General features: G+C 31.5%; 1 protein-coding gene across 1 annotated transcript; it reads left to right on the forward strand.

Moving 5' to 3' along the window:
* LOC118199001 (uncharacterized) lies at positions 1 to 25,567 on the forward strand. The gene is made up of 5 exons (XM_035370778.2): positions 1 to 232; positions 15,265 to 15,331; positions 16,874 to 16,957; positions 21,393 to 21,476; positions 25,224 to 25,567. Exons 2-5 carry the CDS (start codon positions 15,265 to 15,267, stop codon positions 25,382 to 25,384), a joined length of 396 nt encoding a protein of 131 aa, XP_035226669.1. The 5' UTR covers positions 1 to 232; the 3' UTR covers positions 25,385 to 25,567.

Raw genomic sequence — 25,567 nt, forward strand, 5'->3', positions numbered from 1 at the left:
TCCAGGTTCGTGCCGGCTTCTAACGTACGCAGATCTCATTCATAGACAAGAATGGCTAGCTGAAGCATCTCAGTATCATAATTAAAAAGTGGCGAAATTTTCAGTTCTCAATTAACTCTCTCCTGGATTAAAAGATTTCTCTGAGAAATTGAGTACCACTCACAGAAAAGGAATTCAATACTGATACCGTGTATTGTGGAGGAATTTCGAAGGAAAACTCACATTTGACTGGGTATTAAAAAAATGCATGTAATTTTCATTCAAATTATATCTACATCGTATTTCTTATATAAAATTTATGGTATATGCTAAATTATTGTTAATTACTTTACGCGAAAAATATAGTGAATGCACAGAAATTAAAGATTTGCATACTCCGAAAATGATAAATATGAGATATATGTATGGGTATTGATGCATATCCTTGCAAAATGCATGTATTTGCCTTTAATAAAATATGTAAATATTTATTAAATTATTTAGAAATGTATTTAGAAATGAAGGACTTGCTCATTCATAAACTCCTATGAAAGTAACTGTGAAGAAATCTAGTTATTAAATATATTTAAATTTATAATGAATATAAATATTATCTAAATGTATAATAAACTTAACATTTAATTGTAAACATAAATTGAAATTCTGTTGAAAAATGCGTTTATAACAAGAACTATAGCAAAAACTAATAAAAAAGCTATTTAAGCAAGAATTGTTCGCACTGGAAAGCAATCTGTTAAAAGATGTTGTAAAGCAAATTCTACGAGATGCGTACTTAAGGAAATATTAAAGAAGAATTTTTAGAATATGTATAGTTGAAATTAAGGGTAAAAAAATTAATTCTATGAGATGCGAAGGATTAAAAGAATCATTATTATTTCCTTACATTTTATAACTCAATTACAAGTTTTAAATAATATTTTAAAAATATCCTTTTTTTTTATTGCCTTTTAGAAATATTCATAGAAACAACAAGATAGATGGGTAAAATAACCCTTTATTATTCTAACTAAAGTTTAACAAAACTCCGTCTTGGAGTTGTACAGTAAAGTCGACACTTGGGCTTGAACTTAACTAAAGAGATATAGCCGAATCTATCAACATTCTAACAGAGTTGGCCCCTTAACGCTAATTGACTGCGAAGCTATCAAAGGCCTAAAGTACGGCCAAGGGTAATAATAGCTTATGAGAGAGTAGCCTAAAAAGGCGGACGAGTCTTAACCAGAATATCTAGTATCTCTCTCTCACTAAGACAGTAGAACTTCGCGGTTAAATACTGCTCTTCCTCATTAGCATTCAGACGTGATTCTAAAACTACGTTCTGGTCAGAAATGGTAAGGTGAAGTAAGAATCTATAGGAAAGGAAGTTAAACTCAAAATTTAGCTGTTAATAAAATTAACATAATCCTTACATGTTATTAAGACGGCAAACCAGTCTTAACAGAATCATGAAACCTTTTTCAGAGTACTGAGTTTCTACTTTCAAAGAATTAGCTTGCTTATCAGGTTATCCCATTTCAATGGAAATATCCATTTTGACAGTTCCCGAATGTATTTTGATTATTTTTTTTTTGTGAGATGCCTGTACGTATACGGACAGAATAAAAGGCGTGCACTTGTCACATGACTCAAAAATGATTGGCCATAGAACAATGACATTTCACCTACGTAACTGCTATTGATCTAGTTATGCACATCCCCTTTTTACAACCGGCGGTACTAATAGTTTATATAAATATGTACTTTTTATTGCAATCTGCGGTATCAAAAGTGTAGAGAGAGCTAGATAGATAGATTTTAATAAATTTAATAAAAGACCAGGACATCCTTTACTTTCGCAGTCTTGGTCCTAATCATATACATCGAAACACAGAAGTGTTTCAAATGACGAAAATATTCATGTTTGGCAATGTCAAATTAATTACACTCGTTATGAAAAAAATAAAATTTTAAGAAGTTTGACTCCCATACGAAAACATTTACCGTGATATTTACTTGTAATTTAAAAATTTGAAATTTTTGATGCCCTTTTCAATTTGCCTTCAGGGATCACTTCATCGAGTTAGAATAATTCGAGGAAATAAGTTTAAATGAAGTGCAGCAAAAAGTGTGTTTAATTTAATGGGCCGTACAAAGCATATAAGAGTTAAAATATTTAGCATAATAAAAGTTAAAATTCGTCTAATGTCTAATACATACCATACAATAATGCCATTACTTAGTAGACTATTTTTACAATTTTTTAATGTTCAAAATTTAAATTTAGAATCGAAATTTATTACACGCATCAAAATTCCGTTACAAATGTTACTACATATTTTTCAAACTTGACCTGTGAAAATACTGCAAAATTTTATTTGATAATTTTCAGTTTGAGATTTTACATTAGCGTATCATAATATTGAATCTCTTTGTATAAAACTCTAAGCATAGAAACTCCTCCAGTTTGTATTATTGACAACTTTTCACAATCTATCAGCAAGTTCTTTCAAAGACACACACAGAAACCTTTATCACAGACACACACAGAAACTTCATAACCGTATAATTAAAATATAGATTAACGTGTCTGATTTGCTAACATATTAATTCAAGAATTTTCACTCTGATTGCCAGCATTGAACTTTGTGGGCTCCTCTATGCGTTAAAATGGTTTAAGCTGCAGAAGGTTTACCTTTTACTGAAAGCTATGCTTCCGTAAAATGATTTTTTTTCCAGAGAAACACTTATTATTATCTAATAATTAGTTTTAATATTAAATAATACCAATACTAGGCAGTGATATCTTTGACATAATGTAATAATAATGGTAAAAAAAAATCTGAAATGTTTCAGATTTTAAATTACGTCCAAATTAAATTACGTTTTTTTAACGTTTTGTGCGTTATCTTTATTTGTTAAACATCATGTTCTTCGTACTTAAACCATAAAATTCAATTCAACAGGAATATCGCAAAATAGTTTTAAAATTAGCATATCTTTAGAATTTCCGATACAAAAACTCACGCGCCGGAGATAAAAATGTTTTTTCTGCGTAACGTTGCCATTGCTCGCTTTGAAATCCTTGAGTTTGTTAATCAAAAATTCGTCAAAGTTTTAAAAAATAGGAAATCGATCATAAAACAAATTTCAAATTTCAAATTTGGTCTTCCACATGCTCATATTCGTTGGAGGATTACGTTATTCAAAATTCGATAACTCTATGTAGCATTGTTTTATCACAATACGAGAAATATACATACATTTATGCAGATTTTTCATTATTTAATTTCTTCAAATATAATGCAGGACTCTAACATTTTGTGGCAACAGTTTGAAAAGCGAACCGACGTTTATGAGTCCGACGCAAATTGCCAAAACGAAACTAATAGTCCTTCGGGATTCAAATCCCTTTGGACTAAATAAATTGTATTAATTAATATTAGATAGTAATACTGTTAGCATAAATTTAGGTATTTCGCATAATGAAACTCGAAAGGCATACGAAACAAACGTGCGCAAAGATATTATATTGGCGAGAGAAAGTAATGTTCCTGAGCAATGCAGTATATTTGACTTTCACCTTAGCTACGTGGAGTGTATTCGATTATCACCTTAGCTTCTTGTATCACGGCCAAAGGTCTAATTCAGTTAGTGCCTTCTCTTTCAGGTACTGTGACAAGTATGTTCGTGTTTTTCCTTTTTTTATTGCCTAAATAGGTAAGTATGATGATATTTAGGACTGATGATGATTCTATGTAAGTTATCTCCTTTTCGATATATCAGTGTTTTAATGTCTGTGAAGACTTTTGTTATGCTTAAGTTAAGCAAAATTATCCTATTTTTATTAAATAAAGATTTTAGTTAATTTTTGACTTATAATTCTTTAATGAAAACTGCGACTGAGGAAACTTACTCAATACGCCTTCAGTGCTACTGCACAAACCAACAAATACTGGTAAGACTATTAGATAATAATTGATTTCAACCAGGGATAAGAAATGGAGCATCTTTCACTGAATATTTAAAATGATTTTAGAATAAATTTAATGATATTAAAGAGCATTATTATTATTGAAGTTGAAAGGGTTATAAAAAGTAGGAAACAGCAACAGATATAACAAAGGCAATAAATAATACTAAGATGAACAGTGAGAAAACTTGCTTATTCATTTTAAATCAAATAAAATTAGGTTTGTTAATTTATTTTAAAATTTAATTTCAGTATTTTATTTTAATTGAAATTGAAATGCGCTGTGTGTTTAGACTTACAAAATTAAACAACAAAAACTGCAAAATTTAATCAAAGCTACGTATGATAAAAATTTCATGAATATATTGAAAAGGAAACTTTTCAAATATTGCCTTAGTTGAAATTTTTATTTACATTCATTCTGTCAGTTTCTGTAAATGCTGTTTATATGCTGAAAAACGCATGGAAAAAATCTCATTCCTTCAAAATCAATGTTTCATGCGTAACATATGCTTTGTATTCTCTATGCGTATTTCTGCTCGGATGTATGCTAAATAAAGCTTCTCCTTTTAAACTTTGGCTTCGAAAAGTAGGATTAATAGTTAATCGTTCACTTTTTTAAAATGAATACTTAGTTAGGTATGGAGGTATGAAGACCCCTGGTATGTCTACAGGGGAAAGAAAACATTCTTCGCGAAGATGAGTTTAGGAGGTCGTAAAATCTTTCATGCAGTTGGCGTGCTTTTTTCTTTTCCCTTTTGTCTGTGAAGTTGGAATACAGCTCCTAAGAATTCAAAAAAATTTTCCCTATATTCTCAAAGCCCACAGGGCATATAACTTGACGCGAGAATAAATGTGGTGTAACGTCTGAACACCCAGGATGGGTGAAGGAAAAAGATCAATTGGCTTTTAAAAATTTAATTTAAAACTTAATAAGGTTTTTCTGAATAAATAAAGCAAATAATCAGAACATTACAGTCATAATATAAAAACCGGCTGCTGAAATGCGGCATTACATGGCTGGCGCGACTTATTGTCACTGCATAAAATCACACACAAAAGCCCCTTTCTTTCTTTTAAGTTGCTCACCAGCGGCTGAGCGGTAAAGACGCTGAACACTGGTAGTTCGGTCTGAGGTTCAAATCCCGCAAACACGCTGGCTGCATGGGCGTTTTTGTGGTTTTCCCCATGTGTAACGTGTATACGAGCCAGTTTCCCTTAAAAAGTCCTCCACGAAGGCATCCCTTCCTTTAGGCAGATATCCCTCGTATGTTTTGCCATAATTAAATTATCCAAATCCAATCCTTTTAAGTTAAACGTCTTTAGGAAATGCTTTAGGAGGGGTCTTTTACTACAACCTTTTTATCCGAGGATTTCAGTAACTCATTTCCGCAATACTTAGTTCTAACTGTCAATTAGTCTCTGGACAACAGGAAGTTCTTCTAATTAACCGAAAGTTTGTCAGAGGTGTGCATATCTTTACAGTGGCTAAAATATGCAATTTGATTTCCTTAGATTACCTCACACACATAAATTTGTAAAAGCGACATCCCTCGTACATCCAACACTGCACTTTACCTCACACGCATAAATTTATACGAACCACAACCCACGTGCATCCAACACTGCACTAGCAATGTATGCTGAGGACACAGTGAACCTTGCTCAAAACGCATACATTTGTCCATTCATCTAACATGCACAAAATCACATACAGTAATTACAGAGTTGGCTTAAAAATGGAAAATTCAAGTGAATGTTGACAAAATAGTTGCAGTCCTATTCATCAAGAGGAAGACAATGAGTGAAGCTACTCTGACCTGGGCTAAAAGCAAGTCCCTTACCTTGAGATGATCTTCACTAATTCTCTCGGATGGACCCCACAAATTACATCTATTATCCAAATGTTTCCAAAGCGTGAAGCTAAACCCTATCCGTTGTATATGCTCGAAACAGCTTTCTATTTGTTGATAACTAGCCGCTATGCTTTTAAATGTACTGGGTAACAAACGTCCTCTCGACAAACGTCCAGTATCCAAAAGAAACATTAAATTTAAAAACTACGCAGATTTATCGCCCTCATTTTCCGAGTGGCAACAGTGCTGGTATCAGCAACGATGGCAACAGTGACATCAGTCTCATTATATCAGCAACAATGGCAACAGTGATATCAGTCACATTATATCAGCAACAATGGCACGCAGCAGTGTTGCTGATATAATGAGAGAGAATTGTCGATTCGATGCGATTTCATCAAAAAACACAAAATAAAAAAGATCTCATTCGAATTTTGAAAAATCGCTTCCATGTTATTTATTGATAATAATCTACCCCTCATTTATAAATCAATTCTACCTCCCATGCTTTGTTATACTTGTCTCATGTAAAACCTGTAATTCCTGTAAAAACCCAAAGAAAGCGTCTGCAAACCGCTCAGAACTCTGTATTGCGGCAGATAAACAACTCACCATGGTACGTTAGAAATAATGTCATTTACGAAGAACTTAATAGTGCAGTTAACGTTAAACCGTTATCATTTGGCCAAAAATTTTCACAACAGCCAAAGGTTAATTAATAATCCAGTGAAAAAAATTTCAATTATAACTGACTGTGCAAATAATATTAAAAGGCCAATGGCCACATTAAAATCTCATTTAATTATTTAATAATTTTTTATTATGTATGAATCTGTTGTTTGTTATAATATACTTTTTACTGTATATGCTTTTATTTTATTGCGTGTATTTTTTATTGTTTTCTGTAGCACTATGATTTCTCACATTGCTTCATCCCTATTTTCGATTAAGTTATTTTTTTTTTGGCAAAGATTTTGACATTTTTAATTGTATTCCCTTTGGAGCAGGACAATATGTCCAGACACTCACGTGCTTAACATTGTCTGCCACAAAGACGAGGCTGGTCCCGCGGAGTTCATTGTTGTTCTTCTTCAAGGACTTTGGCAATCGCAAATTGATATCATTGGTTAACACTTTCCCCTAAGAAATTTTGACCCTTCGTAGAAAAAACATTTTAGTAAAATTTCTTCTTCACTCTCGCTTGTTATTTTGATTTTTAACAGCGTTTCGAAATATTTATATCATACGCTACCTTCAGCGGATATTTTGGACAAAAGAAATTAGTTTGAATTACTGTTTGATAGAGGTAAGTATATAAATGATTTCTAGTATTTTATTAGATTTATTATGCATTTTGTAGAAGTGTTATTCTAAAAATTTTCATGGAATCTAATGTTAGGCAGTTTTCAAATAATCTAAGATATGGGAACTTTGCATCGAAAGCAAAATTGTAACAAAGTCCTTTTTCGCGGAAATGCAAAATGCTTGTAATGTACTTATTTAAGGGTATTTGCATATAAAGAATGCATATGAGCGTACAAATAGGATGCTGTTAATTCATTTCTTTCATACTCAAATTTTTGAATTTTGCCCAATTTTGAATACTTACATAAGGCTTCACTATCGATTGTAATAATTACGAAGATTAGCATGTAATTTCTATCTTAATTTTCAGTCTTGATTTATGTTTAGAGACATGGAAGAAGATTTGGTTCAAATTGTTTTTAGTTACCAAAATCGCGGGCTGGAAATTTTGTTTTCAACATATATCCAATTGCTAATGATTACTTTAAATATTATTGTAGTCTTCATGCAATCAGTAGTATGAAAGACGACATTTTTGTTAGATTGTATATTTAACTATAATAATTTGACTCTGTGGCTGACTGTATTTTAGGCAGAGCCCCTGCCTACATATTTTTTCACCTGAGGCAAACAAGTCAATATGCGCCTCGGTGTGTTCACTCGAGGAAAAATAATAATAAACAAATAGATAAAGCAAGAAAGAAATTAAGCAATCTACTGTATATAGATACAATAAGAAGTAAATGATACCTGTACATATTAATATTAATTAAGGGTAACTATTAATTATTATTATTACTTAAGGGTAACTATTACGAATCATAATACCATAATTCACAGAATAATATTTAATCATAGCTTTATATGTTCCAAAAAGAATATATATAACGAAATGCAATTTTGAAAGGAAAAGCATTAAAATTTTTCTTTTTAATATCATTGAAATAATGTAAATAAAAATGTAACTAATAAAAAAGTGTAACTGGGCATGTTAAAAATATTCTTAATGGTGCTTGCAAATTCGGATACGATTGAATTAAACTATATTCGTTAATTATTTTACTATTATTATTAAATTTATTTTATTATTATTATTTACTTTATTATGAAACTTAATAACTTTTAAAAGTTTGTAAACGGTTTAGTGCACAGAATTATTGAAACTGCGTAGTTTTTAAAACTATATATTTCTCATTGAATTTCTGCATCATTTATATTATTCAAACATTTAAGTACCGTTACTGTTACTTTTAAATTAGTTTTATCCAACAACATTAAATATTCACCAAAACATATTATATTACGTTAATTTTTCTCATCAAAATTTCGGTGGCAAAACTGAAACATGTGAGACTTCTTTAATTTCTGCGTTAAAAAAAATATTTGTCTGAAAACTTAGCTTTCTCGTAGAGTCATTAGGTTATTTTGAAGCAGGAGACGTGGAACTGTGCTATGCGCTTGCCCGCGTTAATTCTGGATCTCTCGAATGCTCGTCGTGCATACTTCCAAATACATCAAATACATCCGGGAAGGAGGGAGAAAATACTTTATATACTTCCCCTTTTAAAGGGCAACTCGAGATTAGGGTACCCAATAGCCAAACCTTGGTGGTGATAAAATATCATCCACCAATTTTTAGTCCCGGAGCCAGCTGTAAGTATTTTTTCTTTTTTTGAAGTAGAAAAAATGCGCAGTGACCTCGCCAGGACTCGAGCCATGGACCTCTCGAATATGAGTTGGGCATGCTTCCAATTACACCACAAAGGCACGCGGAAAGGAGGAAGAAATATCCTACTGATCATTTATCTTTAAAGCTGAATTTTTACTTTTCTCAAGAGTTCTTCAAGAAATACTTTTTATCATTTAACCTTATATAATGTGCGGCTTTATACACAGTTATTGATTGCAAAGCTTTATTTTGATGTAGAAATCATTCATAGAAATTTTAAATTTATTTGATTTAAGATGCTGTTAGTAATTTGTCATTCTTTTAGCAACCGATATACTTTGGTTACTTATTGATAACCAAGATTTTAATAACATTTATTCTTGATATCCATGATACTACGTATTTTAACCATCTTATCATTTAAATGTCCAAACGATTTAAATGTTCCATATATTCCATTAGAAATATGTAGTTTAGGAAGCAAGCTATTTCAGTCATTCTGGTCGCTTAGTTAAAATCAGACATTTTTAATGATTATTGAGGAATACAGTTCAGCCTAATTGTATCGGAATTCGGAAATTATGTTCAAAAATTTTTTTTTAACTTTGCCATTTATTATTCTTAGGGTGAAAGAAGCTTCCAAAAATTTAATAACAATAATAAAAACATGTATATAGGCAAAATTCTTCATTTAGCCATTTAAAAAGTTTTCAAATATTACTATTTTCTCTATAAAACATAAACTCAATAAAAAAATAGATTTTGAAAAGGTCAGTGCCGAATTCCCTTCTTTGAAAGTAAGAGAAATAAAATAAATAAAGAGAAAATCTTGAATATTAATGCAATACATTTTGAATTATTTCAGCGATATTTGATTTTATTACTTCTATAATTAACAGAGCTTTGTTAATTATAGAAGATAGTAAAATTTTTACATATAACATGTAATAAAAAAGAATTTTCTAATGTTTTCATTAGAAAAATGTGTATTATTATACGAATTACTATTCTAAGTAAAGTTTTTATTACATATATTATAAGCGTTATGGTACCATTTAGTATAATTAATTTTATTTAATATAAAAGTGTGGTGATACAGTTAATTTGGTTATATATAGGGACGCATATTTAGCTCTTTGCCTCAAGTGAAAAAATACCTAGGCACGGCTCTGGTGATCCGTAACAAACATATTAGTATTATACATGTGGAATCGACCTGCCTCCTCAGCTTTGCACATATTACAATTCATAGCAGCGACGTAAATTATGAAAATGTATTTCAGTGTACTATAAGTAAAACAAATGTAGTTAAAGCAGAATGCATTTACAGGAACTAAATTTGGCCGTTTCACATAGACGTAAATACTCGTAACTATGTTAGGCAATGTCTATGCGTTTGTAATGTTCGCCGATAGGATTTAAATTAGTTGTTTAAGGAAAAGCAAGCAGGCTCTATTCCCATTGAACAGAATATCTTAGCAATGGATACGTTAAAGGGAACTCGTTCCCTTTTTTTTTTTTATTGCACAAAAAATTAATCGCAAAAACTTAATTTGCCTTCCTATTTCAAGAAGACTACACGGCTAAAGTAGAAGTGTTTCATAATGTTATCAAGTTGAGTGCCTGGTCTGCTCGCGTGTATAAGTCAGTTTCCCTTAGAAAGTCATCCACAAAGGCATCCCTGCCCTTATGCAGATAGCCCGAGTGTGCTTTGCCATAACTAAATAAACCAACCATAAACCAAACCCTGGTCTGCCGTAGCTCGTAGAAAACTTGCTCTGATCCGTAATCATCGTACGTAACTGTATCGTACGTTTCAGAAACAATATTGAATTCGAAATAGATTTTTTATAAAAATGTATGCTTTTTTATAAAATATTTAAATTTCTAGAATTTTACCGGAATTCTTCTCTGAATCGAACTACTGCTATTCAACAAAAAATCTTATCTATTGGGTTAGTGCTGAGCCAAAATTTTATTCTTTTTGCGGGTATATTGTAATTCTAAATACCACTCTATTATAACGACAATTATAGCTGCATGAACTGTACCAAGCAATTCAGTGAATTACCAACTTTGTGCACTTAGTAAGACATAGCTTAAATTTTAAAGATGTCTTATACTTTGCTAAATGACAGTATTCTGAGAAACTGCTACGCATGAGGGGTCTTGACTTTTGCATACTGGCAGCACTTGCTGTGACCTTCAAGAAGGTCACGTACTTGCCTAGGGTTGTTTCTAGATTTCCAAGACAGGAACGTAACTACAGATATTACGTTTCGACAGCATTATTATATCATAAGTAATTCATCTAACCTCAAAGTGTAAATAACCGAGAAAACTAATAAATTTAATTTTAATAACATTATATGTCTAGTTAATTGCAGCGTTAATGTAATTGTAATTATAAATCGTGAAATTACAATTCCTTTGTAATTAACTGAAGTTACATTTTAATTGAATTAACTGACCTAAAATGACGTTATAATTCTATGTATTATATACAGTTACACTGTAATTGCAGCAGCAGTTATTTTGTAACAATAAGCATAATTATTAATTTAGAATTCAGACAACAAAAATCAGCGTTATATTTCAAAATTTTCAAAGGACTAGTTTCGATGTTTATACTGAACCATCATCCTCAGCTGCCAAACCGTAAATGAACGAGGTAAGATAATTAATGCTGCACAAGAGTTAAGCTACTGGCGCCATCTATTGATGAAATGAGAACTAAAACATAATTTCCTTAAAGGCTGAAGGCAAAGATGGATTGGAATTAGGGTCGTTAACTAGAACAGAAAGATATTTTTGAATGCGAAACGCCTCTAGAAAATCTAATTCACCAATGGAAGATGTTTTTTTGAATAATTTTGGCTGCAGAAAAATTGCAATGCTGGGCAATAGAGGACTTCTGTGTTTCCTTTTATTCTAACGTATACCTCATATTCCTTAACGCGAAATTTTAAGGCTTTCTTAGTTTGACCAATGTAAATTAAACCATATTGTCAAGGAATCGTGTAAATCCCCAGGAATTCCTATCCGGAATGGGGTACTTGAGTATGGAACTCCGAATTTTATTGTTTGAATATTAAATTGATACTTATTCGGCGTGTTATTTTATCTTAATTACAAATATAATTAATTCAGTTACAATGGAATTGCAGTTATGTTGCAGTTGAAACGCATTGTAATTAAATTAATTATACTTGCAATTACACTGTAATTACACAATATAATTATTATATACATAATGATTATATTGTACAGAATATAATCAGTTACGCTACAACCGATTACTACCCAAATCTGTTCTTGAAGTATTAACTGTCACTGTTGTCGGCTTTTAGCAATGAAAATTTATTGATATTATCTTTATTTTTTCATTTCCATTATTAAACACTAAGGAAGTTGTACGTTTGTAGGTATGTTCTTCGCGTTGTGAGAAAATGAAAAATAATAATAATAATAATAATAATAAAAATAAGCGCTTAGAAGTTACCGAATTTGTTTTTCATTCGTTCCTTATTTTGTGCGACTTTAAATGAAATTTTGATTAAGAAAAATCAATGGTTTAAAAGCAACACATTGCCACCGCAAAGAGTAAATTATTTATGTATCAAATTTAACCAGAAAACAGTACTTTAAAAGAAATGTGTTTACCGCTTTCCAAAATAAAATTATTTTATCCTCCACGCATCAGTGTGCTGCTATTTGGCAAAACACTATTTTTCATTCAAATTTAATCTATTGATAAGATACTTATTTGTAAATTCTTTTTGCGTCTCATCCTGCGGTGTGCGTTTCCAGTCTGAGCGTTTTCTTGCAAAAGAAACAGAAAAAGTTAGCAAATTACCCACAGCTGCGTTTTGCGGCAAATTGCAAGCTCTTTATGGTACGTTTGTAACAAGTGAATTCCCGAAGAATAAAAGATCGTCCAGTTGCGAATGTACTACTGTCACTTAACCATGAAATTTTATGATAAATTAGAGAAAATTACTAACTCAGAAATGAAAATTTGTAGGTACGACTACTAAAGTTCTGTAAACAGTAGGAAGCCGAAAGCCATTATTAATCTCCCAACAATTGTTTAACATATCTGTTCATGTTCTATATTTTTATTATTTTGTGCTTTTAATCTATAGCATTTTAATTAACTGCTAACACCGTTTGATCGCATTGTCTAACCACTACTCACTAGTTCGACCATCTTCTATTGAAAAACATTGTTATGAAATTTGTGCAACCGCTTGAGCAAAGAACGTCTATGTACATACATATTCTTTGGCTTGAGAGTCCTGAGGCACCCCCAGCTGTTTAACGTCATTTTCACCATTTACTAATCCTTAGTCCCTAGAGCAAAGAACATAAACAAGAGTTCAAATTCTTTGCTTTATGTGCTTTGCCCCATTCAAATTCTTAGGTGGAAAGAATACAAGGTGGAAAGAGTCTAATCTTGAAGTCTTGTTAATATTGCAGTAGTAGTTCATGAAGTTAAATAATACCGTTTCCTGGTAACGGTTCAGGAAAAAATAGATAAGCCTCGTATCGCCTTTCTGTGCAAGAAGAGGCCTGACTCACTGTGAAATTATGGTTAAATTTCGCCAAATTTTCATTCAAAAATTTCGTTAATACTTATTTTAAAATTACAGAAGATACCAGAATTTATGCATTAGAATTTATGCATTAGAATTTATGCATCTGTAACTAGTAATTGTTTGTAAGAAATATTAGGCAGACAAACCGTTAAAGAGAACTGTTTGCTAATTATACGACTGTTTAGGGAAATGCTTTATATATATATTTTCTTTTCCTTCTCATCTTCTCATTTCAAGCACTTTTTTTTTTTTGTTTTGTTTTGTTGTTGTTGTTTGTTTCCCTTTTTTGAAATTAGCAATAAATTAAATTAAATTTTGCATTAAAAAACGATAAAGGTCACCCAGAGAAAAAATTAATGCTATTTTTTCTCTACAACAATTATAAAAATTATAATCATCTTAAGTCTTATTTTTAAACATGAACTTAGCCATTTTGTAAAACAGTCTTTGTTTTAAGAAAATTATTGGCGTAATTTCCTTGTTTTTGATGCCGTATATTGTCATATTCTTGATGATATTTCTTGTGAAATGTGAACTTATGAGCTTAGCCATTTTGTAAAAAAGTCTTTGTTTTAAGAAAATTGTTGGTGTGAATTCCTTGTTTTTGATGTCATATGTTGTTATGCTGTTGATGATGTTCTTGTTCCGCCCATCTTATTGGCATTCTTAAAGTCTTGAGGAAAAGCATAACGTGAATTTAATTCTATTATTTATTTTCTCTGATAACTGAATTACATACACAAACACAGACAAACGCACACAAATATATTCACACGTATACATGCATATTGTTTATAATAATTCTATGAGATTTAACATGTCGTCCATATAAGAAAATGTAAATTATTAGTCCAAAGGGGCTTTGTCCCTGAAGGACTATTTTCGTTTTGCGATTTTGCGTTGAATCCCTATAAATGTCCGTTTCACTTTTCAAACTGTTGCCACCAAATGTTAGAGTACTGCATTATATTTGATGTGTATTTATTTATGGCAAAGCACACTAGGGCTATCTGCCTAAGAGGAGGGATGCCTTTCGTGGAGGACTTTCTAAGGGAAACTGGCTCGTATACACGTTACACATGGGGAAAAACACGAAAACACCCATGCAGCCAGCCCGTTCGCGGGATTCGAACCTCGGACCGAACTACCAGTGTTCAGCGACTTTACCGCTCGGCCGCTGGTGGGCGCATTATATTTGAAGAAATTAAATAATGAAAAATCTGCATAAATGTTGCTTAATGTTGCGCAAAGTTTTATTGCAGTCTGAGAAATGAATTATTTTCGGGCAGATAATCCAAAAATCAATTTGCTGTGTCATTTTTCTTAGTTAACTTGAATTACCAAAGAGGTAGACTTTACAATCAAATTTACTAACAATAAGATAATTTGAGACCCAAAATTACGGAAATGGTAAAAGTGCTTAAAATCTTTTAATGCAAAAATTGAAAAATCTAGTAAAAAGTAACTTAAATTTCCAAAAATTAAATTTCAGTTTAAATTTTAGAAAGAAATAACCTAATTATTAAAGCAAAATAATGAAATAAAATTGCTGCTGGTAGTACTAAGCACCAGCAGAACAGGAAAACAAAAAATGTTGAAAATCAAAATAAAAGGTGAAAATTAAAGTGCAGTCTAGTGGGTATAACATGAAATTTCAAAACTTCAGTTTTGTAAATTGTCATCCTCTTCAGATATTATAGATAGCCTCTGACTAATTGTATCAAATTTTTAAAAAAACGTCTGTATAATCAACAACAAGGGGATTTATGCCGTATAAAGTTATATAGTCAATTTTTCTTAGGGTTCTTCTCACAGAAAAATAGAATAACCATAAAATAAATAATAGGTATAGTAGTGCTTTATTAATGTTGCTGTTGTTTCTTCCAGATGAACTGCTCAAGGTACCTCTCAACGTTGCTATTGGTATTATTCTTTGCTATAGCCCTCTGCACAGGTAAGATTCATAGCCTTTACCCTGCAATGCAAATAAATAAAAAAAAAAAAAAAAAAAACATTGTTAAAAATAACAATATAGTAAGCTTCGTCGCATTACGGATGTTCAGTTATAATTTCTGCCAATAAACTTTCATTGTTATATCAGTAATTCTTATGTTATTTTTCTAACATTGCATACTTTTTGCGTTTAAGAATGAAAATATTACTAACTTTTACAACATTTTTAATCTCACAGTTGTTTGAGAAATGTACTAAATGACAGATAATGTTTATTTAATATTTCATTTTATTTATAGTTCTCTCTTTACTTTTTCATGCTGCCTTTAGTTTACATATTTTTCTCCCCAGATGGCTGAATTTTTATGGAATCTCTTGTTTCTGCTCAAGTAAAAAGTGACATATATAAGTATATAGGACTTGAAGATTCGAATCCCCGAGAAAGAATTGATCGCTTCTATTGTCTTTGGGTTTATGTGTTGTTGTTGTGACTTATCTCACTTGTCCGACAGTAACCTCAGAGCAAGCACACGAATTCCATCTTGGCAATCAGTGCAAAATTGCGCCTGTCGTTGGCAAGAGCCTTGAGAATCATACAGACGGCAGTACAACTTCGATGAATTCCGCCTCAATTTTGATGGAGAGCATTCCAGGGAACGGGTCTGAGAGTCTCTCACTGCTCTTTCCCTACCACCAGCCTCTCAAGAGGGGTTTCAGCTCGCCATGTATTAAGAGTTCCCTCATGCCGCAAATACACTATACATTTAGAAAAATCCATTTCTTCTCCGGGATTCGAACCGGTACCGCAATAGACCTCCCTAACCACTATACCGTCTGGGTGGGTTTCCGGCTTATACCATAAGCCGGAAAGCCACCCAGACGGTATAGTGCTACTACCTAAGTGCAAGTTAGTTTCCTTTAGAAATTCTTGCTTCATTCCGCTTAGCAGGCAACGATCGTGTACTTTAGCAAATTCAAACAAACAGATACTAAACTTTAAGAATTGATTTCATTTTTTCAATTATTATGACTGATATTTTTTATGTTCCTTAATTTTTTTCAGGGCTTTATTATTATTCTTAATCCAATAACATTCACGAGCATAAATGTAAAACATAGTCTTTTTTTAAAAAAAGATTACCTTAAATTAGCATTATTTTACTTTTCTGTACAATTATAAGGGCGGAAATTATGAGATTCTTTTGCATTTACATTTATCTCCTTTTCCTGTATTTTAAGATTAAATATTTTAAATGAAGAGCAATTTTCTCCTGACATTCTTATTACTTTTAAATTGAAGACTAGATAAGATATCTCATGAAATCTGGGAATATGTAATGAACGTTTAATGAATTTTTATAAAAAATCTAATTATTCAGAATATATTTGGACAAAAAATGAATTGTAGGAAATAGTTTATCACTTTTACTTTTCAATGAAGTTGTTAAAAATTGTTATATTTAAAAAAAGAATTCTTATATTTATTATATATCTCACTCAAAAATTCTTTTATTTATTATGTAACTTGTAATTTTAATTTCAGATGAAAATCCAGAATTGAGCTTACTGGGACACTCTAACATCCTGCTAAGCTCTGCTATAGCTAAACATCAACTGAATGAGCAAGGTAAAATCCTTGTAGTATCTAAAAATTATTGCTCAATTAATTGCATTTTTTATTTTCAGCTATTTTTCCTTGTCCCATAATTTTAAATTATCTGGAAAGATTCGATGCAAAACTTTCTATATACGTTTCTGCTACGTATCCGAAAATTTTAAGAAATCCGTTTACTTGCACTAATTAGCAAAATAGCTCACATTGTAAGAGCTGTTGATCTGTTGTAATGTAAACTAGCGTTTGAAACTAATGTCTGAATTCTAGCCACCAGCGACCGAGCGGTAAAGTCCCTGAACACTGGTAGTTCGGTCCGAGGTTCGAATCCCGCAAACAGGCTGGCTGCATGGGCGTTTTTGGGGTTTTTCCCATGTGTATGTGAGCCAGTTTCCCTTAGAATGTCGTCCATGAAGGCATAACTCCCTTTAGACAGATAGCCCTCGTGGACTTTGCCATAATTGAATAATCCAATCCATCTACATTAAGGTGAAGAAAATGTGAATTTTTTTTAACTTAATTGAAACCTTGTTGAGTTTAACTTTAAATCTAACAAAACTTAAGCTCAGCGATAAGAGAAGTAAGAGAATACTGACTTCCTGTAGCGTAAAAGATTTTCTCTTATCAAACTTACATCAGAATCTTGGCTTAAGAATAAATTTATTTCGTTGAAATCAGCAAATATTTAATGTTTAAAACAAATACTTTTTGTCAAGTAATCTTGAAAATTATTATCTTCTTTTAAGATTTCATTCCGCTAATATTTAAATCTATCATTAGCGTCATGGATTTCATTTGAGAATAGACTAAAGATAATAAGAATTTTAATAAAATTTAAGCCCACCAGCGGCCGAGCGGTAAAGACGCTGAACACTGGTAGTTCGGTCTGAGGTTCGAATCCCGCGAACGGGCTGGCTGCATGGGCGTTTTCGTGGTTTTCCCCATGTGTAACGTGTATACGAGCCAGTTTCCCTTAGAAAGTCCTCCACGAAAGGCATCCCTCCCTTTAGGCAGATAGCCCTCGTGTGCTTTGCCATAATTAAATACACCAACACCTTAATAAAATTTAATAAATTTATAAAAAGAAATCGCAAATCGTATTTAATATTTGCTAAAGTTATCTGTAGTTCTTATGCAGTACTTAATCGAAATGTTTTAGTGGATATGCTTTTGTCATTTTACGTGGTGGTAAAATGCAAACTTAATTATCAGTATCTAAATAATTTTAATCAATGATGTGAAAAGCAAAAAAATGATCTTACAAAAGTTGCGGTGCCCTTTTCACAAAGTGTTTCTCGTGAACTGCTGCAGTTGAGGTTTGGTTTTAGTGCTTATTAAATTAAAGCAATGTTTTAACGCATGAGAGAATCTTTGGGGTGAAGATTTGCGTACAGATGTGAAAGTCATAAAGTAGTTGAATGCTTCAATGATAATAACTTCTATCTTCAGGAAACAATTTAAAGACTGAAGCATTTTCTAAGAAGCGAAACTATGTCATAGAAGAGAGAGAAATACTTGTCAAGGTCAATTTTTATCGTAACTTTTTGTAATAAGAACATGCTTACTAAAAAACTGAGTTTATAGCTTGCAATTATCACTTAAACTTTTATGTCTCTGCAAAGAATACACAGAAGTCTTAACGTTAAAGGTCTCTCGGCAAAAAAAGATCGCTGAATTGGTAATATCGAAGTTTTAATTCCCAAAAATCGGTTTAGATTTTACTTCAGAAAATAGACTATGTTTAGTAAAGTGTTTGATTCTACACATATTAAGTTGTCTTCCCGCATTATTAATACATGATAACAATTGTTATTTGAAGTTTATCAATGTGCAAGGTCAGAGATTTGATCAGTGCATCTGTAGCAATTACATGCATGCAATTTAGAAGTATTGAAACAGATTAGTTCGAGAAACGATCTTTGAATAAATTCCTTTTTAATGTGTTTGGCCATTTTCCAAGCTGATATTTGTTTTTCCATGGTGCTACATTTGAAGATACCATATTTTCTTTGATGTAAGTTTGTAGAATTTTACGCTGTGTAACGCTTAATATATTTATATACATTACTACGTAACACTTATAAGGTATTTCTCTCACCTTCTTGGCATGCCTTCGTGGTGTGGTGATCTGCACGCTGGACGCGTATTCCAGAGGTCCGTGCTTCGAACTCCGGCGAAGGCGTTGCTGATTTCTCATTTCCTCTGCTTCAAAAAACAAAAACAAAAAAAAAAAAAAAAAAAAAAACCCTAATGTTTCTACACACTTAATTTTCTCATATACATACTTATACACATAATCACATAATGTGTATAAGACATTTCATATGCTGCTAACGGAATATACAGTTCATATGCTACTAATTGTAACTGTCACTCTTTTTTTTTTTTTTTTTTTTTTTTTTTTTAGTGTATAACATTCTTACGTCTAATTTATTGAATTTGCCTAGGATGCTAGAAGTTCGAAGGTGAAACTTACTATCACAGTATATAAATAAAACGTGTTCTTACCTTGAAAGGTGATTCAATGCTAAAAAGCAACTGTTGCATCAGAAATATGGGGCCAATCCCTTATTCCTTTTAATGCTATAAATCAGTACAAATGTTAAAAGAGCTTATAAGGTATTTTCTCGCTCCTTTCTGCATGCCTTTGTGGTATAAAGGTAGCACACTGGACGCGTATTTCAAGAGGTCCAGGTTCGAGTCCATTGCTCATTTTTCGCGTCTCCCATAATCAAAAATCCAATAACTCTACAGTGGCTCCCGAAATAAAGTTGGTTGACAATGCTTCGTCACCATCAGGATTTGGCGACTGGATCCCCTCATCCCCAGTCGCTCTTTAAAAGGGGAATTATATATGGTTATGTATTTTTGCTGTAGAATTCTTTCTCTATGTGACACTTTGAGGTATCTTTTATATAAGGCGATATGCCATCAGCCACACCGAAGGCGTTTCGATTTATCTTCTTTTTTTCGATTTCCTTCGATAGTTAACTAATTCTTTTAAAATAAAAAGAGACTATGGTCATAAAAAAGACAATTTCAAATTTTAGGCTATGATTCTGAATTCCTTTATGGGATACTAATTATTTTCATTTCGTATTTCAGCCTGGGAAAACAATGTTCATTTCATAAGTAATTATGTTAAAAATGTTTTTCCCCACTTTTCCTTTTTCTTTCTCCATACAGTACGGAAATGGGATTTATACATCCTTTATTTCTATTTCAAGATGTGAAAAATTCTATACAGAGATATGAACTAAAGTGTAAAATGTCTTGTATTACATACTTATTATAGCCATAAGATCCCTTCTAACCAGGCAAAGAACTGCATCCCAATATGGCAAGGACTGAAAAAAAAAAAAAAAAAAAAAAGTAAATAAATCGGCCAATGTCTCATAGAGGGATACTGACTACTGACCATGTTATTGGAACAGCTGGCTGTAACTGCATACTTGTCGTAAAGGCTCGAAGCTCTATTAGATCTTTCGATTATAATTATTCTCCACAGTACATATTTCTAAAAGAAAGGTATCTTATTCGTCAAAAATCACCAATTGCTGGTGAAAATAATTTTGAACAATATTCGTGTATGGCATAGAAAATTTTCATCTTGGACAATCACTTAGTTCTTGAAGTCTCTGAAGTGAAGAGCGTCCTGGCAACTCCCATTAAGTCTTCTGCTGGCATATTCCATTGAAACTAAAGTATTAGAGAATACTAAATGTTGAATGTTCCATTTATCAGACTCTAGATAACAATCCGCGTCCACAATCTCATAATTTACGTCAATAATCGCATTGGCAAGGCTCAAGGCTCAAGAGATTATAGCTGACAACTGATAATGCTTTTGATAGTTATTCAAATCTGTACCCGAAAAAAGTGCCATGTAAAAACCTTCATGTTGCTTTCCCATAAATTTTGCATTAGACTTATCTCAGTCTTTTGAGGCATCTTATATCTTAATTCAGGTATTTTATAGTGCATAGCTGTGAAAATCAGTAACAGTCGAAAATTTAGTATACTAAAGGCGATGGTTAGCTACGCCATTTTTTTTAAAAAAAAATTGTTCATGTTAAAAGAAATAACTGGCGCTCTGTTTTTACTTACTTATTTATTTTTTTATTTATTTGAAGACTACTTGATTTCAGAGATAATTATCATCCTGCTGCACAGCAGATGTTATCTATTTGAAGATTTCAACTGGTGTTATTTGTTTGAAATTTTTCCCAAAATAATAAATAATTACTATTTCAGTTTCCTCTGTTCTTATTTCCTATGTTTTTCTGAAGTGCTGAATATTCTATAATATATAATAACCAGTCTTCGTATAAAACTTTGATTATTACTGATGAAGGAATTCAAAAATAAATGAAATAATAGGAATTAAAACTTTCATGTAAAAACATATGACCTGAAAATCATTAATATGTTCTTGTAATTTTTGTTTCAGAAGCAAATTTGAAACCCCAACTTCATGGACACTTTAATATTACGAACAATTCTGTAACTATCTTTAATGGAATGATTGAAAAAGGTATAGTATTCATGACTTCTGATAATTAGTGCTGTTAACTTCTTCATACTTCGCAGCTACCAACTCTTTCGGTCTCGAGGTAGATCCCGAATTTCCCGGCCTTTAATTTTTAACATTTTCTAACGAAGATGTTTAACAGAAATAAATTAAATTTGTTTAATTAACGAAACTTAAATTGGACAGAATCTCTTTGCTTTCCTTGGTGATTTTAAGCATTATTATTCTTATTAAATTCTAACTGGTATGAATTTTCTTAATCTAATGTATACATTTCTATAACTTTTTACGAAATATTTTTTATAAGTTAATATTTATATTTCTTTCTGCTTTCATCATTGTATGAAAACATTACTAAGTTCGTCCACAAAAACTATGTCCGTTAATGGTTAATTTCATTTTCATCGTATTTAAAAGTACGTTGATAAATAAAAGTTTTTCTTGCCTGCTCAGTATTTTAGTATAAAAAAAGCAGAAAAGTTGGAAAATAAAATTAGCAAAAGAATATTCAATTTATAATATCTAATTTAGTATTAATATATTTTATATCAGAAATTCATTATAAATAGTTCAATAACCTAAATAATGTGCTATAATGGAAATTTAAATCAATTCGGAGCTCTTCTGAAATGGCATCGCTTCGAAACGCAAAATCCACCTGCCTTTTCACATTTCAAGTTCGGCAAATAAATTATTTGCTGCTATTTGATAGCTTCTATAGTAGTTATTATAATTGTTTTAAATGACTTGCTCAGAAAGTTGGTTTAAGAGACTAATTTGCCGTACATTTTAGCATTATCAGTTAATACCTAAATAAGAAATTTTAATTTTTCACACTATTTTATCCATATCCGAGCCATGTTCTTTTGGCTGTGGACATAACATATGTTTAAAAAAAAATTGAGTATTATATTGGTTTAAAGAAACTAAAATGGTTAATTTCTAGTAATTTTGCAAACTACAGCTAAAGGCTTGTACGGAAGTAATTACTGGCATCACATGGATGGTGGGCGTGTAACCGGTCATTTGAATATCAGTGTTCTGTTTCAACAAGCCCTCAAAATGCACAAAGGACACAAAACAACTGGGGATGAATTTTCTTTACGAATTCCCACTGGATCATTAGGAATATTCTGCAGTAGACAATATTAGCACAACCTTTAGACCATATACAACTAGTGACCGCATACCATTCGTCGCTGGCTTGTTAAGTTTCATGCAGTTAGTTCAGCATTGAAAGATCCAAATGAGTATAGACCATAATCTCTTCAGACGATCTTCTCGGAAAGACTGCAAAAGCCAACGATGAAAAGAAGATCTGGTACGACAGTTATCCCAGCTACTCCGTAGTTGAATTACGAAGAGCGTCCAAGGTGCTTTTATTGAGAAGGAATACCTTTATAAGTCCATCTTGCAGTCCATGCTCGTGTCTAGGCTACTCATATAAATCTTAATGGAAAAAGTTGCAAACTGTCCAGATTAGTGTTCTGAGGCAGATTACGGACGCACCACGGTACGTTCGTCATAATGCTATTCATGAGGATCTGCTCGGCATTTCATGCTCAGAACCTTTTACTATCATTTTGCTACAAGTTTTCATTATCGCATGAGAAATAGTAACAATACTCAACTGCGAAATTATATTTACGATTACAATATTGCAAAACGTAAGCAGCCTTAAGGCTATTCTCAGTCCTAAATTATTATGGAAGATTAATGTATTACTACTTTGCTTTCTTTTCCTACTTATGTTGTATGTTTATGTATTTTTATATGTATTTTCTATTCTACCTTTGCACTGTTGGTATGACTTTTGCACTTGTTCACCATCGAACATTGTAGCAGCTTGACGGCTTTTTGATACTTCTTCCTGTTTATCCATTTTCTAGTGCACATTTTTATGCTGGTTTAATTATTAGAGAAAAATATTAGTATAAATCTTTCTATATATAATTTTATGATAATCAATCTTTAGTTGAGATAATATTTAGATGCTGTGTATTTTTCGATTCGAGGTAGTATTCGCGTCGCCCGGGTGTTCGGGTGTCTTAAACACCATTCCACAAGAGAAGGGGGTAAAAATACAACTTCTAAGAATGTAGGGCTGGAGTTTAATCCAAATCATTAATAAATATTCCGGCTTCGTGTGCAACTGGTTACTTAAGTAATAGTTTTTGTGTATCCCTCTGAGCTCGTTTTGAGGCACAAGAAACTGCTACGAATCTCAAATAAATGTATCAAACAAATGAATGGTAATACCGGATAACATAAAATTTCTTACGGGTTGCTTTGGAATAAGCCACTTCTAAGATTGTCCATAAGAGAATGTGCATGTTTAAGAGCACGTTTCGTGCATATCATTTTCAAAAACAGAGTTTTGGTCTTAAATTTTTATACGAATAAACCTCATGAAATTTCAGAAGGTATGCATGTTTTTATTTTTATTAAAATTATCTCTTAAAGTGAGGAGTCTGGGTTTCTGTTTTTTTTTTTATTATTTTTTTTTTATTTTTATTTTTATTTTTATTTTATTTTATTAAGTTGTGGAAATGCATCAGTAGCGCAGAAACCGTGTCATTTCAGATGTAGATCAAAGCTTTTTCATATTTAATAATTGTTGATATTTCGTTTTTAGTTATCAACTTTATCTCATTTATACATTTTCTAAGAAACTGTTAGTTAAATTACAAATTTTGTTTAATATAATCGATAAAAAAGCATATATGCTTTGTTGTAATTTTCTAAATAGAAATCTTCGTTACTTTTATACACAATTTGATATGATTAATTGCCGATTTTAAAAAATGCGTATTTACCTCAAGAAGATGAACCCATTAAAAAGTGCAGATTTTTGAAAAACTGCATATGATTGGGTTACCCTTATTTTATTCAATTGTATTTTTATTTACTATTTATAACTTTAGTTAGTTTTCCCACTTAGAATTATCAAATAAAATGGCAACTATATCTTCATTAAGTAGATTTTGCTACATATTCTCTATTTACTATATAAAGATGAGCACTTCGCACAAAACATGAAGATATTTAAAGAATGACTTAAAACAAAGCTTTCAATTTCTAAACTCTAAAATTTCAAAATTTTTCCATTCTGTAATGAGAAAACTGCCAGGAAATATGCAGTTAAATTCAACAAACATTTAATAAACTAATTTTATTTATTTAGAGCTATCATATGTGCATTAATATTAAATTAATATGTAAATATATTAATTGCATGATACCATCCAAAAATCCAATAAGCAAGCCTCCGTGTAACACCAGAGTACTGAACAACAGCGAGCCATAAATCGACCACGGTTTCGCGACCGGCCACAGATGAGTTCGTGTATTGTAATATCGCTGTATTTCCGAACATGTCTCAAGAAAGCAAGTGACACTTAAACTAGTAAACTTTTTTGTTATGTTTGTTATGTTTCATGTTATGTTTCATATTTAAAGATCTTCATAAAATCGTTGTTTTCGAAATAAGGTTGAATTTTAATACGCTGTTACGGTACTGTAGAGTCGTATGAATCTGTAAGAGGCCTCTGTGGGGAAAATAAGTTGTTTTACAAAACATTATATTGATGGGCCCGCTTCAAAACTTTTAACTCAGTGCACAACTGAAAGATTTAGCCACAAGCTTTAAAAGTACATAAATATGTATTAATTTTGAATGTTTTCAAATAGTCAAACTAGTAGCTCTCTTATCATAAGTTAATACTTATTCTCCTTTGTGTTTTGTTTCAGGTTCAAATAATTCGAGTATTCAAAATCCCGGCAAAGATAACGAGAATCTATTTTTATACTTGAATATCTTGATTTGTATGATTTTTATTATTTGTTTTTGTTGCTTTCCGTGGTTCGAAGAGGAGGAAAATATTATCATTCATGTTACTCAAAACGCATAAAAAGACTAATAATACTGTAATACTTTTGTAATAATACTGTACTTTTTATGCATACTTATACAATGCATAAAATGACTTATGTGCTTAATGTAAATAATTGATCGTAATATTAAAATGAACGAATAAATCTATATAGCAGACTATTGTACTGAAAAATGTGCTATATTTTAGCTTACTTTTCAG

This window comes from Stegodyphus dumicola, chromosome 2 (assembly GCF_044657685.1).
Source record: "Stegodyphus dumicola isolate Sdum_Otavi_A_Nest chromosome 2, ASM4465768v1".
NCBI lineage: Eukaryota > Metazoa > Arthropoda > Arachnida > Araneae > Eresidae > Stegodyphus > Stegodyphus dumicola.